At 40.9% G+C, this 14,075-nt stretch overlaps 1 protein-coding gene across 5 annotated transcripts in view; it reads left to right on the top strand.

Moving 5' to 3' along the window:
- lmtk2 (lemur tyrosine kinase 2) overlaps positions 1–14,075 on the top strand; it is a 94,041-nt gene that overhangs the window by 57,478 nt on the left and 22,488 nt on the right. For all 5 annotated transcript variants that reach the window (XM_080448458.1, XM_080448456.1, XM_080448457.1 and 2 more), the window contains exon 7: positions 6,520–6,650. In XM_080448458.1, coding sequence (XP_080304584.1) covers positions 6,520–6,650 — 131 coding nt within the window. The remainder of the gene's footprint in view (positions 1–6,519; positions 6,651–14,075) is intronic.

Below are 14,075 nucleotides of genomic sequence, written 5' to 3'. Positions count from 1 at the left end.
ATATACAGTTTGGCCGTTTGAAATGTATATTTTCAAAACATTTTATACATTTTGAATGTGAAATGGGACATTCCGCACAATGACTACTTTCTACTTTTGGTACTTTTTAAGTACATTTTGATACCAATACTTTTGTACTTTCACTCGGATTGCATTTCGAATTCCGGACTTTTACTTGTAACAGAGTATCTATTAACTCATTTCCTGCCAGAATTATTTCAGATTTTTTGCAGTAGACTGCCAGAGATTTTTCAATTAAAAAGCAAAAGTACACAGGAGCCGAGATACAGAATTTTTAAGTTTTAAGTTAACAAGGAAGTGGATGGGAGTCTAAATCTTCGATAAATCTTATCTCCATTTTTTTTTTTTTTTTTTGGCAGCCAATGTGTTAATACTTTTACTTAAAGGAGGAGTTCACCCAAAAAATGACTTATTTTATATCAATTGCACACCCCATGAAGCCTTGAATTCATGGATTTATTTTAGTTTTTGTCGCATTCCTAAGCCAACAATTTGATGAACGTGTGTATTTCCGGTAGGAGACACAAATAATCTACTTTGTGTCTCCTACCGGATACATTAGTCGGTAGGAGACGGGAATCAAATTATTAGCTTAGGAATGCCACAAAAACAAAAACAAATCCATGAATTCAAGGCTTCATGGGGTGTGCAATTGATAGAAAATAAGTCATTTTTTGGGTGAACTACTCCTTTAAGTGAAAAAAGAAATGAGTACGTTTTTCCACCACTGCCTCTAAGGAGGAAGTCTCCTCTCTCTTGGCTGCACCGTGGGGGTCCCGTGGGGGTCCCGTGGGAGTCGGGTCTCCTCTGAAGCATCAGGCACCTTGATGAACAACACCGTCCCAGCCGTGTACCTGGGCCTCCCTCTCCCTCCTCGGGGAATAATTAGAAAGCTTATAGGAGCCAATGGAAAGGGATAAATCTGCACATGAAGGTGTCCTTGTCTGTATGGTGGAAGTAATCCACGTGGCAGTCATTCAAGTACCCTCACCTAAGGTAGTTTTCACACTATCGTGGCAGACAAGACTCATGCACATCATCATGACTCTTAACAATTTAGGCATTCAGCCGACGCTGTTATCCAGAGCCACTTATGACTATGAGCAGTGGTGGAAAAAGTACTCAAATGTTTTACTTAAAGGGGTAGTTCACCCCCAAAATAACTTTTTTTCTATTGATTACTCACCCCATGGAGCCTTGAATTCATAGATATTTTTTTGTTTTTGTCACATTCCTAAGCCAATAATTTGATTATAATAAATTTAGCCCCATTGGTTCCGGTAGGAGACACAAATGCATTTGTGTCTCCTACCGGAATCAATGGGGCTAAATTTATTATAATCAAATAATAAAGGAAGGAATGCGACAAAAACAAAAAAATATCCATGAATTCAAGGCTCCATGGGGTGAGTAATCAATAGAAAAAAAGTTATTTTGGGGGTGAACTACCCCTTTAAGTAAAAGTATCGATATTGCAATGTAGAAGTACTCTGCTACAAGTAAAAGTCCGGAATTCAAAAATCTACTTGAGTGAAAGTAAAAGAGTATTGGTATCAAAATGTACTTAAAGTACCAAAAGTAAAAGTACAAAAATGTTTGAAAATAGCAGATCTACAAGCTCACAAGGCGTCGCGATGCGACGCGTTGTGAGCTTGTAGATCGGCTATTTTCAAGTAGCCTAGGTATAAAATAGGGCTAAAGTGGTTAATGTATGTTTCATAATGTAATAATTTATATCTGCAAGGTAACTAGTAACTCAAGTTTTCAAATAATTGTAGTGGAGTAAAAGTACAATATTTGCCTCCGAGATGTAGTGGAGTAGAAGTAAAAAACATAGACAATAGGGAAATACTCCAGGAAAGTAAAAGTACCTCAAAATGTTACTTAACTCATTGAGTGCCAATGACGTCTTTTGACGGCCGTTTTCAGTGTGCCATTAGCCCATTAACTGCCAGAGGTATTTTCATATTTTTTTAGCCAGTGCCAGAGTTTTTCATTGAAAAAAATAAAGTACTCAGGAGCCGAGATACAGAATTTTTAAGTTTTAAGTTAACAAGGAAGTGGATAGGAGTCTAGATCTTTGAACAATCATATCTACTTGGTCTTTGGGTCAAAAAAAAAACAAAAATCACTTCACGTAGATCTACGCGATTGGCACGTGGCGGCTTTAAATAGGTTCGCGTAGATCTACGTGATTGGCAGTGAATCAGTTAGCTCATTCACTGCCAGGCTTATTTCAAGATTGTTGATCCCCGTGCCACAGGCGGGAAAAATTAAAAAATGTGATTTTTTTCCTCCGTTTACTTTTTAACGTTGAAGTGGATGGAGCATTAACTTTTTGAAAATCGTTTTCTCCTAGTTCCTTTGAGATAAAAAAAAAAAAAAAAAAAAAAAAAAAAAATTAAAATGTTTATTTTGAAACTAAAAATAAAATAAGTGACGTCAAAAGACGTCATTGGCACTAAGTACAGTACTTGAGTAAATGTAGTCAGTTACTTTAGACCACTGGTTTGCGAGTGTGAGATCTGAATAAGCAGAATAAACATGAGCTCTTAGTCAATAAACAACACTGTAAATAGTCACATACGTAGTAGGGTGCAGAGGGAACCCACTGAGACCTGAGGCACGATTCTACTATTAATGCCTTCTAAATCAGTAGAAATCACTAGTCAAGGACCCCCCAGAATGACATGTATTTGGTCGCGGACACCCCCCGTCTGAAAATGTGTTGTGCCAGGGACCCCCAGAAGAGTAGACTTTTTTTTTTTTAAATGTATATATATTCAAAGATTTTCAAACACTTTCAAGATTTTTCCTAAATGTTTAAAAAAATAGCAGATGTACAAGCTGCTATTTTTAAACATATGAGCTTGTATATCTGCTATTTTTAATATATTTTATAATAGCCAACGTATAAAATATGGATAAAGAGGAGTTAAAATGATTGTGATGCTATATTAACCCATTTAGACATGAGGCCCATTCTAAAAAAAACGCCTTCTAAATCCTGACCTAAGTTTTCTGAAAAACATCAAATATGTATTCAAAAATGACAGAACATGTATGTTGCTATATACTGTTACATAGCAACAGGAACCGCAAAAGGGGTTCCTGTCTGTTACAAATAGGGTTTCCCGCCCAAAATGGGTTAACACATTTTGCTGGAAACCCCCTGGAACCCAAAGAGGGGTCCCCGGACCCCTCTTTGGAACAAAACATTTTGAGATGGGGGGGGGGGGTTCATGTCAAGAACCCCCCATGTCAAGGACGCCCATCTCAAAATATTTAGCTCCAGGGACCCCCAGAAGCAAATATTGGAGTTAAAAATGTTTGCTTAAAAAAAAAAGTATATATTTTCAAAGATTTGCACAAATGTCCACGATTTTTCAAAAAATAGCAGATGAGTCCCATGCTATGAGCTTGTATATCTGCTATTTCTTTAAACAGCCCAAAGAAATCTTAAAATGACACACAGATGCTTTCCCCGCTACTTAACGGATTAAACAACATGCTGTCTAAAATGACAAATCTCTTCTCTCATGGCCCCTCGCGCCGCCAAGTGCTGCTCATAACCTTAAGCAGCTGTAAATTGGCTCTAAAATGTTTCGCCCCGGAGGGCACAAAGTGAAACACATCAAAGCCTCCCGATTGCCCCGTCTGCCATCATCATTTAATGTGTCCGCCCGTGATTGATGGACAGTAACAACCAGTGTTGTCCGCAAGCAAGCAAGCAAGCAAGCAGCAGCGCACCCGGGGAAGATTCCCAGCCTGCTCCTGGGGGTGTGAAATTCAACACAAGCTGAGGTGGTTGTTTGCAAACGCAAACTAACTACCGTTCCGTCCCCCCCCGTCCCCCACCATGGACCCGGGCCAGAACCCCGGGGCCAGGCTGGGTTTGGCTGGGCTGAGCCGGCCCTGCATGGGGCCCCGTGGGCCGAATTACAGATAAACCTGTGTGTCCCTATTTCACCTCCCATCATCCAACACCCCCCACCCCCCCCCCCCCCCATCTCACCCTCCAAATGAGCAGTGATGGAAAGCAGCCAAGTACATTTACTCAAGTACTTACTGTACTTTTAAGTGCGATTTTGACTTGACTCTTGTTGGTCGATGATTTATTACTTCTACTCCACGTCTCAGAGGCAAACGTTTTTACTCCACTGCAAATATTTTGAAAACTCAACAAGTTACTTTGTAGATTTTAAATTGTTATTACAAAACAAGAACAATGACTAAATTAGCCAATTAAGCACCTGCTTCATCTATTCCGAAAAAAATTGCAGATCTGCAAGGTAAGCCCACAATGTGACGCAGTGAGCTTGTAGATCTGCTATTTTCAAAAGATTTTTTTGTCATCTTTTGAAAACGGTACTACACGTACTTAAAGCATATTTTGATGCCAAAATCTTTTTATTTTCACTCATACGACGTCTTTGCAACAGAGCATTTCTACAGTGTGGCATTGCTACCTTTACTTTAGTCAAGTTCTTCTTCACACCACGGCAAATGAGACGTGTGTGTGTGTGTGTGTGTGTGTGTGTGTGTGTGTGTGTGTGTGTGTGTGTGTGTGTGTGTGTGTGTGTGTGTGTGTGTGTGTGTGTGTGTGTGTGTGTGTGTGTGTGTGTGTGTGTGTGTGTGTGTGTGTGTGTGTGTGTGTGTGTGTGTGTGTGTGTGTGTGTGTGTGTGTGTGTGTGTGTGTGTGTGCGTGCGTGCGTGCGCGCGTGCGTGCGTGCGCGCGTGCGTGCGTGCGTGCGACACGGTTCTATTGCGCCGGCCCTGAGCTGGACTCTTGTATTTATAAATCACTGTGACACAGCAGCATACAGGTCTACTAAACAGCCTTAGCCTTATTTGGTCGTCTGGACCCCATCAGCATGTAAAGAAGAAGTGCTGAAGAGACGAAAGATGTTGGACCCCAGTGTCTACCGCCCCCGTGTGGCGGGCTCTGCACACTGCACTGTTTTACATTGACCCCACTGCTGATGATTATCTTGTCACTGACACACTAGAGAGTAGTGTGTGTGTGTTTGTATTATTCTACTTGTGAGGGCCAAATGACCTATGACCAATGGCGTAAAGTAACTAAGTACATTTACTCAAGTGCTGTACTTTACAATTTTGAGGTATTTTTTACTTTACTGGGGTATTTTCAATACTTTTACTTCTACTCCATTACATCTCAGAGGCAAATATTTTACTTTTACTCCACTACAATTATGTGAAAACTTTAGTTACTAGCTACTTTGCAGATATACATTACAATATTATAAAACATACATTAACCACTGTAGCCCTATTTTATGCATAGGCTATTTGAAAATAGCCGAGCTGCAAGCTCACAACGCGTCGCGATGAGCTTGTAGATCTGCTTTTTTCAAACATTTTAGTACTTTTAGTACTTTTAAGTGTATTTTGATGCCAATACTTTTGTACTTTTAACTCAAGTAACATTTTGAACACAGGCCTTTTACTTGTAACAAGAGTATTTTTATATTGTGGTATTGTTACTTTCCAGTAACAGGACTTAAGTAGAATATCTGAGTAGTTTTTCCACCACTGCCTATGACTGTAGTAGAAGACTCTTAGACTTTAGGCTTCCAATTAGGACAAAGATTGCGGTTGAGGTTAGAGTTGCTTTTAGAGGTTAGGGTTCAGGGGTTACAGGGTTAGGGTTGGGATCAGGCGTTTAGAGGGTTAGGGTTCAGGGGTCATAGGGTAGCGTTGGGAGTTATGCCTGATTTATACTCGGCTGCAAGCCCCAAAACCAGCCGATCTTTTACAAGTCACAAGCCCAGAATCCATTGCGCGGTGAGCTTGTAGATCGGCTCATTTTCGGTGCATGACACGTTGGGGTTAGGATAAAAAAACAATAAAAGTTCTCAGTCATTAGAAACAGTGTTGATTTTGTCCACTAAAACTATGCCGAAAAATGTTCGTCGACTACCTTTTCTCACTGATAAAAACTAAATAAAAACTAAGCTACGATAACTAGACTAAAGGTCCTTACACACCGGGGCGATTTTTTCGTGCGAATAATACGCTTTTTAAAAAAACCTTATAAAGTCAATGCAAGCGTACATGGCGCGAAAAAGCGGAAAAGCAAAGCGAAAAAGCGTCTTTTAATTATTCGGAACAAGTCCGAATTTTGCGTATATTCGCACATTCGCCGGTGTGTAACCGCCTTAAGACTAAATATATTGACAATTTCGTCAACAAATAAAAGCTAGACTAAAATGTTAGTGGCTAGTGGAGAAGAGATCCAGTAGAAGTGTTAATGTTTGGTTGTGCTTGGGTGTTGCGCTCTGAAAATAGCAGATCTACAAGCTGCGACGTGTTGTGAGCTTGTAGATCGGCTATTTTCAGCGGTTTCAAAATATCAAAACACAATCGTTTAAAACTTTTTAGTCATGATATTTTATCATGCTTTATTCCATGCATTTATAAAATTGCCCTTATGCAAATGTCTGTGTGTGTGTGTGTGTGTGTGTGTATTTGCAGGGCGATCTCAGGAGCTACCTGACTCAGCAGGATTGGATGTTCCGTACGGCGGAGCTGCTGCAGCTGCAGAGGATGGCGTGCGAGATCGCCGCGGGCGTCACTCACCTTCACAAGCACAACTTCTTGCACAGGTAGCAACACTTCACCTTCAAGTAGATGTTAAATCAGACATTAAGCACACCCCCCACAGCCCAAATGGAATGATCCTATGCTATTGCATAACACATATATATATATATATAATTTTTTTGCATGATTCAACTGAGAGATTGGCAGTCGAATCAGACAGATTTGATTTGATTGATTGATGTACTTTATTTAGTAAGACATGAGAACAACAGTACATGGAAGTACAAATTCACAATACAAGGTCTACTAAACTGGAAGACTCATAAAGCACTGAGCTTGTTTAAAATGAGATCCCCATGCACACAAATCATGATGACATATAAGAGACAGACAGATATACACTACTATACAGAACGTCATACAATCAGCTTACAGGTTACTGGTATGAAGAGTGAAAAATATGTACAAGAGAGAAAAAAAAGGGGAAAAAAGGAAAAAGTTTGGGGGGGGGGGGGGTGTTAGGTTAGGACTTTGACAGGCGCCATTTTTGAATTGCAGCCTCCTGAAGGTGTTTTTCTTTAGGGAAGTTTTGAAAGTGAGTTTTACACTCCTTTGACAATCTCTCAGTCGAATCGTGCACACATTTTTTTTTTGGATGTTGCATGATTCGACTACAGGCAACATTTGGCCAATCAGATTCGACTATAGAAATGGTTAGTCGGGGACAGGCCTAGTATGATGACATGTTGTGCGTTGCTGTTGGGTGTGCATGAGACGCTGCAGTGGTGGAAAAAGTACTCAAATTATTTACTTAAGTAAAAGTACCAATACTGCAATATAAAAGTACTCTGTTACAAGTAAAAGTCCAGAATTAAAAATTTACTTGAGTAAAAGTACAAAAGTATTGGCATCAAAATGTACTTAAAGTACCAAAAGTAAAAGTACTAAATATTTGAAAATAGCAGATCTACAAGCTCACAACGCGTCGCATCGCGACGCGTTGTGAGCTTGTAGATCGGCTATTTTCAAATAGCCTAGGTATAAAATAGGGTTAAAGTGGTTAATGTATGTTTCATTATATCATAGTTTATATCTGAAAAGTAACTAGTAACTAAAGTTTTCAAATAATTGTAGTGGAGTAAAAGTACAATATTTGCCTCTGAGATGTAGTGGAGTAGAAGTAAAAGTATTGGAAATTGGAAATACTCAAGTAAAGTACAAATACCTCAAAATTGTACTTAAGTACAGTACTTAAGTAAATGTACTTAGTTACTTTCCACCACTGCGCACGTAGTTCATAATGTGTCTCTGAGTGAATGCATGGGTGAACCTGCCACTCAAAGTGTGTGTGTGTGTGTGTGATGGTGGCTTGCTGTTGCACCTTCCCTCCATACATGCCGATCTACAAGCTAATAGACCCTTGTAGGTTATATAATTAACCAAAATGATACAGAATCTTACTTCCTGGGTTTTATTACAAATTACCAGCTTTTAGTATTGGGGTGAACCCATGCCAACCTGTGGTGTCCACATAGGATTCTAGAATTATACACTAAGGTTAGGGGTGTGCCGATACACTAATTTCACGAAACGATACGATACGATATTGGGCTCACAACTTCGATACGATTTCGATACGATACGATACACACTTTTTTTATTATGAAAATATATGGGGGAGGAAAAAAAGCAAATGCAAACAAATATTTCTGTTTTTGCATTATTCAGACATGCAAACTTGTAGCTTTTCAGCTACAATAGCCGTTTTGAATCCAAATAGGGCAATAGTGTGACACCTGACCCGAAAAAAAACAACATGTTGTCACCCTTTTCACCTCGGGGCTGTTTGCATGGCTGATTATTATTATTGTTTTTTCCCAAAACGATACATATCGTCATGAAAACGTATCGCGATATATCGCGGGACGATATATCGGCACACCCCTAACAAGGTTGATATATTCATCAAGCTACAGTAACTGACTACCTACTTTTCCAAAGCTTTCAGCACTTTCTCTCTGAATGCAAACCCTCTGGCCTATAAGAGCAACACACAACAGAAGTACTTTAATTAATGGTAGTTTCTACCATTCTACCATAGCTTTTTCCACGTGGACACGGATACCTTGGGAACGCCTGGAGGGAATGTCATTACATCTGACACAAATGTAATGTTTTGTTACCAGTACTGCCGCACCGTCTTCAACCTTGTTAGTAAAGTATTCAATCTAATCAATCGCTCTGAACAAATGGATGTTTGATATTCTCCGGTACCATTCTACCGGAGAATAAAAAACACGGGCTGTCATTGCTTTGGACTGATTGGTTGCAGCTCGGCTCCGCTATGTGCAGCCTGTTTGCTTGAGTTGTTCACTAAACATTTAATCTGCAAGCTAGGAAGAATAAGAGATAATTTGTCAAAGAGCCAACATGAAGATACTGTCTTGTAGGCACTTTTATTTTTTATTTTTTTAAACTAAATCTGACAGCAAGATGCCTGATTGAGTGCAGTTGCATTCCCTTTTGTTGTTGTGATTCTGTTTCTGCACACAAACGTACACTAAGATTGTATAATTCATTATCATTAATGTTTAGTGGGTCTCAGACATTTTTTAGGCAGAACATGTTTTATTTTGATGATGCATCCAATTTAACCACCGACGCACTGACAAATCTCAATTTAATTTGTTGAAGTTCCCTGTGGGGCTACACAAGCCTGTCAACCACTCAAACCATTTATAAACCTATTTTATACTTCCACAGCACTGCAGAAATAGCCAATTTTGCATCGCACCACAACATGTCGTGAGCTTGTAGATATATGCTACGTTTCCTGCTGAAAATAGGGATACCAAGGTTATATAATGTAGTTAAGATAACTAGGCTTTTTTTAAAGGCCTCAGTCCTGTTACTGGCCACGTTTTCTTTTTGTGCCTCCCGTCCAGTGTTGATTTTGTCGACTAAAACTATGACGAAAAATGTTCGTCGAACGTTATGAATATAAATATATTGACTATTTTGTCAACAAATAAAAGCTAGACTAAAATATTAGGGAAGGACTAGTGGAGAAGAGATCCAGTAGAACTAAAAGACAAGTAATGTTATGTTGGTTGCGCTCGGGTGTTGCGCTCTGAACATAGCAGATCTCCAAGCTCGCGCTGCGACGCGTTGTGAGCTTGTAGATCGGCTATTTTCAGAGCACAACCAAGTGTAAAATCAGCCATTACAACACCATCAAGGCACCGCCAAAAAAAAACATTTTAGTCGACTAAATCAACTGTAGATTTAGTCGACTAAACCCTTATGATATTTAGTCTACTAAAACAGAATTTTATTCAAAGGGCTATGACTAAAACTAAATTTTCTGTCAAACATCCAACACTGCTCCCGTCCGAAGCCCCCAGAACCAACGCTCACCAAAAAAGGTGCGCGAAGCACAAGGGCTCGTGTTTTTCAATCTCCCTCTCACACCCCTCAGGCAGGCAGGCAGACAGGGGAGCACGGGGAGGGGAGGGTCTTTGCTGCTTGGCGGGCCAGCCCTGCAGTCGGTGCAGTTGGGGGGGGGGGGGGGAGGGGGGAGCCCTGGGCATGGACGGACGGACGGATGGATGGATGGATGGATGGATGAACGGATGGATGGCATAGGACGCTCCCAGCTCATGAGGTTTCTATTTTGCATTGCTCAGAATAAGCTCCGTGAGGGTTCACATTACACAGCTCCCATGCATTGCGGCGGTGTCAGCTGTCACCTGCTGCTGGAGGGATATGATGATTCTGCTCTTTGGGTGTAAAAGGATCCCCCCCTCATATCGGTACTCCCTCAACCCAACCCCCCCCCCCCCCAATCCACCACCCTAATCCCCGTTACAGCTGCAAAACGCGCTCTACTCACTCTCTCTCTCTCTCTCTCTCTCTCTCTCTCTCGTGTGGGACTACTGTAAATGACCGTCATAAAACATATTTAACCCATTGAGACCTGAAGCCGATTCTACATGTCTCCTAAATCTCAACAGTTTTCTGAAAAACGTATGTTTCTATATCAGTGTTGCTCAATCTTTTTCATGTCAAGGACCCCCAAAATTATATGTATCTGGCCGCGGACCCCCATCAAAATATTTTGTTCCAGGGACCCCCAGAAGCAAAGATTTGAGTTAAAAATGTTCGCTTTAAAAATATATTATGTTCAAAGATTTGCACACATTTTCATGATTTTTCAAAAATAGCAGATATGCAAGCTCATAGCGCGGCACTCGGTGCCGCGCTATGAGCTTGTATATCTGCTATTTTTGAATAGCCCAAAGTGTAAAACAATGATTTTTAGCGCAAATCTAAAAATGACACAGTTCCAGGTCTTAATGGGTTAAATCCCTTTTGAGGTTTCGGTGGTTGCCCGCCTGCACGGGCCACGGGGGGGACGGGACGGTGGTGGCTTTGTATGGTACAGCGGGTGTGAACGGAGCCGCCCCGGCCCACCACCACCACCGCCTCGTTGTGGGGGCATTGTGGGATGCCGCCCATAGCCCCACCCTCTCGCTCTCTCTCTCTCTCTCTCTCTCTCTCTCTCTCGCTGTGTCTCAGTGATGGTGGTCATCCCAAAGAGCACAAACCTGAGGGGGAGGACACACAAAAAGAATGGTGAAGAAGAGAAAAGCTAAATAATAATAGTAATAATAAACTTTATTTATATAGCACCTTTCATGACAAATGCAGCTCAAAGTGCTTTACAGGGTGAAATACAAAAAATGAAATAAAGCGAAAGTGCTTTACAGAAAAAGCAACACAAATCAACAACAAAGCAGATAAAAAAACACCAAAGCAGTTTAACAATGGCATAAAAATAAAGGCAGGAAATTAATAATAATAGCAATAGAGCACCGAAGTCCTGACGTCACTGCCAGTAGAGGGCGCTTTCCGCAGGTTCATGGCTTTACTTTTTGTATTGATATCCTCAATGGGGAATCTTAGATCGCTTCATATATAAGAACTGTGTTCCAAAAATAAACACACCACCCTGGCGTTTTCACTCATATGGATATGAAGCATCGACTGAAGGTGTAAATGTACACGTTTACCGAAAGAGTAACACAATATAAACACTAGAAACGAGTCAAACAACCCAAAGACTACATTTCCCATGAACGCGGCTGCTGTGGGGACAGTGATTTCAGACCCGGAAGTAGTAGTTCTTAAGACTTTTAAGGCAGAATTAATTCCATTTTTCGCCAGAAACGGGCTGTATCAAATATGAATGAATATCATAAACGATGCAGAGCCACCCCCCTGACAAAAACGCCAGGGTGGTGTGTTTATGTTTGGAACACAGTTCTTATATGATGTGATCTCAGATTCTCCAATGGGGATTTCAACACAAAAAATAAAGCCACGAACCCTGGAACAGCGCCCTCTACTGGGAGTGACGTCAGACTTCGGTGCTCTATAGTATTAAAATAATGGCGAAAACAAAAGGCAGTGAATCAAGCAAACAGCGACGACATAAACAGCAACACAGCGACATAGGAAAAAGATCAACTAAAAGCAAGAGTGAAGAAGTAAGTCTTGAGCTGTGTTTTAAAGCTATCTAAAGAGGGGGCCTGTCTTAGGTATATTGGGAGTTTATTCCGAGCAGTCGGCCTATAGAAGCAAAATGCTGCTTCACCGTATTTTTTATGACATTTCAGGCACGTCGAGTAGGCCAGCACTAGAGGACCTGAATGTTGGAGCATGAAACCCATTAGGCTGATTTTTGTATGAGTTTGTTTCCCAGTTCAGGTTTAAAAAACGACAGCAGATTAAAAAACATGGTGGGATAGTAGTAATTAACACAGCCGCAGCTAATCAAATTAATAACTTGTGTGTTAGGTTTAGGTGTGGTGGTCCAGAGCCGTGTGTGTGTGTGTGTGTGTGTGTGTCAATGTGCAAAACATTAGACAGTGGTCAACATTGATTATAGCCGCCGCTGTGTTGCTTATACATCACAGACTGTGTACTACAAGTAAGACGCGCGAACGCGGGAAGCGAACGCAGCTCGAATATAACAATAAGAAGAATAGAAAGGAATGACATGGAATTCTTAGATATCCCAATAGATGAACTCGTGTAGATGCTTGTAGATGTGTTTTTTTTTTTACTGTAGCTGCTATATTTATGTCAGAGGAGTGTGTTTAGTCACCCAGGGGTAGGCAGATATTTTTTTTGGGGGGGAACTGTCCTCAAACGAAGGCGTTTTCAACTTGCCATCTAGCCTGAAATATGCACAAATGACATGGAATTCTTAGATATCCCAATAGATGAACTCGTTTAGATGCCTGTAGATGTGTTTTTTTTTACTGTAGCTGCTATATTTATGTCAGAGGAGTGTATTTAGTCACCCAGGGGCAGGCAGGCAATGAGAGCGTGAGTCACATGGGTGCATGCAGCCAATGAGAGCGTGACTGCACACAGAGAGACACACACACACAAGCCGAGCACGGTTTCATAGTAAGCTCCACTTGCGCGGAGGTGCGCCTTCGGCGCGCCTCCTTCCGCTGCGTTCGCAATAAGGTCAGCCTTATGCAGCCTGCCGTGTTTCCAGCCTGCCGCGCCTTAGGCTTTCATGTCCTTTTAATAGAGCAAAACGGTGCAGTTGTGAATTCTTCTTATCGGGCGTCGGTGCTCATCCACAGCTTTGATTAATATTAATATGATAACATAATATAATATCCTCAGTAATGGCTTTGCTTTGCATTTATTTTTAATATTGCTTACATTTGTTAAAGGGATAGTTCACCCCAAAAAAAAATACTTTTTTCAACCCCATGGAGACTTGAATTCATGGATATTTTTTTTGTTTTTGTTGCTTTCCTAAGCCAATAATTTGACCAGCGGGACCGGTAGGCAGCGGTTCCGGTAGGAGAGACAAAGGGGACTCTTTGTGTATGTGATCGATAGGAAAGAAAAGTCATTTTGGGGGTGAACTATCTCTTTAAATGACACGACCTTGAGAGCTCTTCTCCAGAGTTATTTTACTTGGAGCGTGGCGTGAGCACTTAGTGAACAAACGACAGGGTGAACGGTCACGTAATTAGGAGTGCGAGGGAAGAAACAAAGAGTTAACGAGCATACCAGGTAAACATCAAACCTAGAAATGTAAATAACATACTTAGCAATTTGTGGACAAGCAAACAGTCTATTTAACCCATTAAGACATGGAACGCGTCTGTGTCATTTTTAGATTTGAGCTAAAAAAGCGTTATATTACACTTCGGCTATTGAAAAATAGCAGATCTACAAGCTCATAGCGCGGCACTCGGTGCCGCGCTATGAGCTTGTAGATCTGCTATTTTTGAAAAATCGTGAAAATGTGTGAAAATCTTTGAATATATATATATATTTTTTTAAAGCGAACATTTTTAACTCAAATCTTTGCTTCTGGGGGGGTCCCTGGAACCAAATATTTTGATGGGGGGTCCACGGCCAAATACATATAATTTTTGGGGGTCCTTGACATG

Source organism: Gymnoscopelus braueri (assembly GCF_963280865.1).
Source record: "Gymnoscopelus braueri genome assembly, chromosome: 13".
Classification (NCBI taxonomy): Eukaryota; Metazoa; Chordata; class Actinopteri; order Myctophiformes; family Myctophidae; genus Gymnoscopelus; species Gymnoscopelus braueri.
Note: the sequence above shows the minus strand (reverse complement) of the source record. Positions and strands in the feature narration are given on the sequence as shown.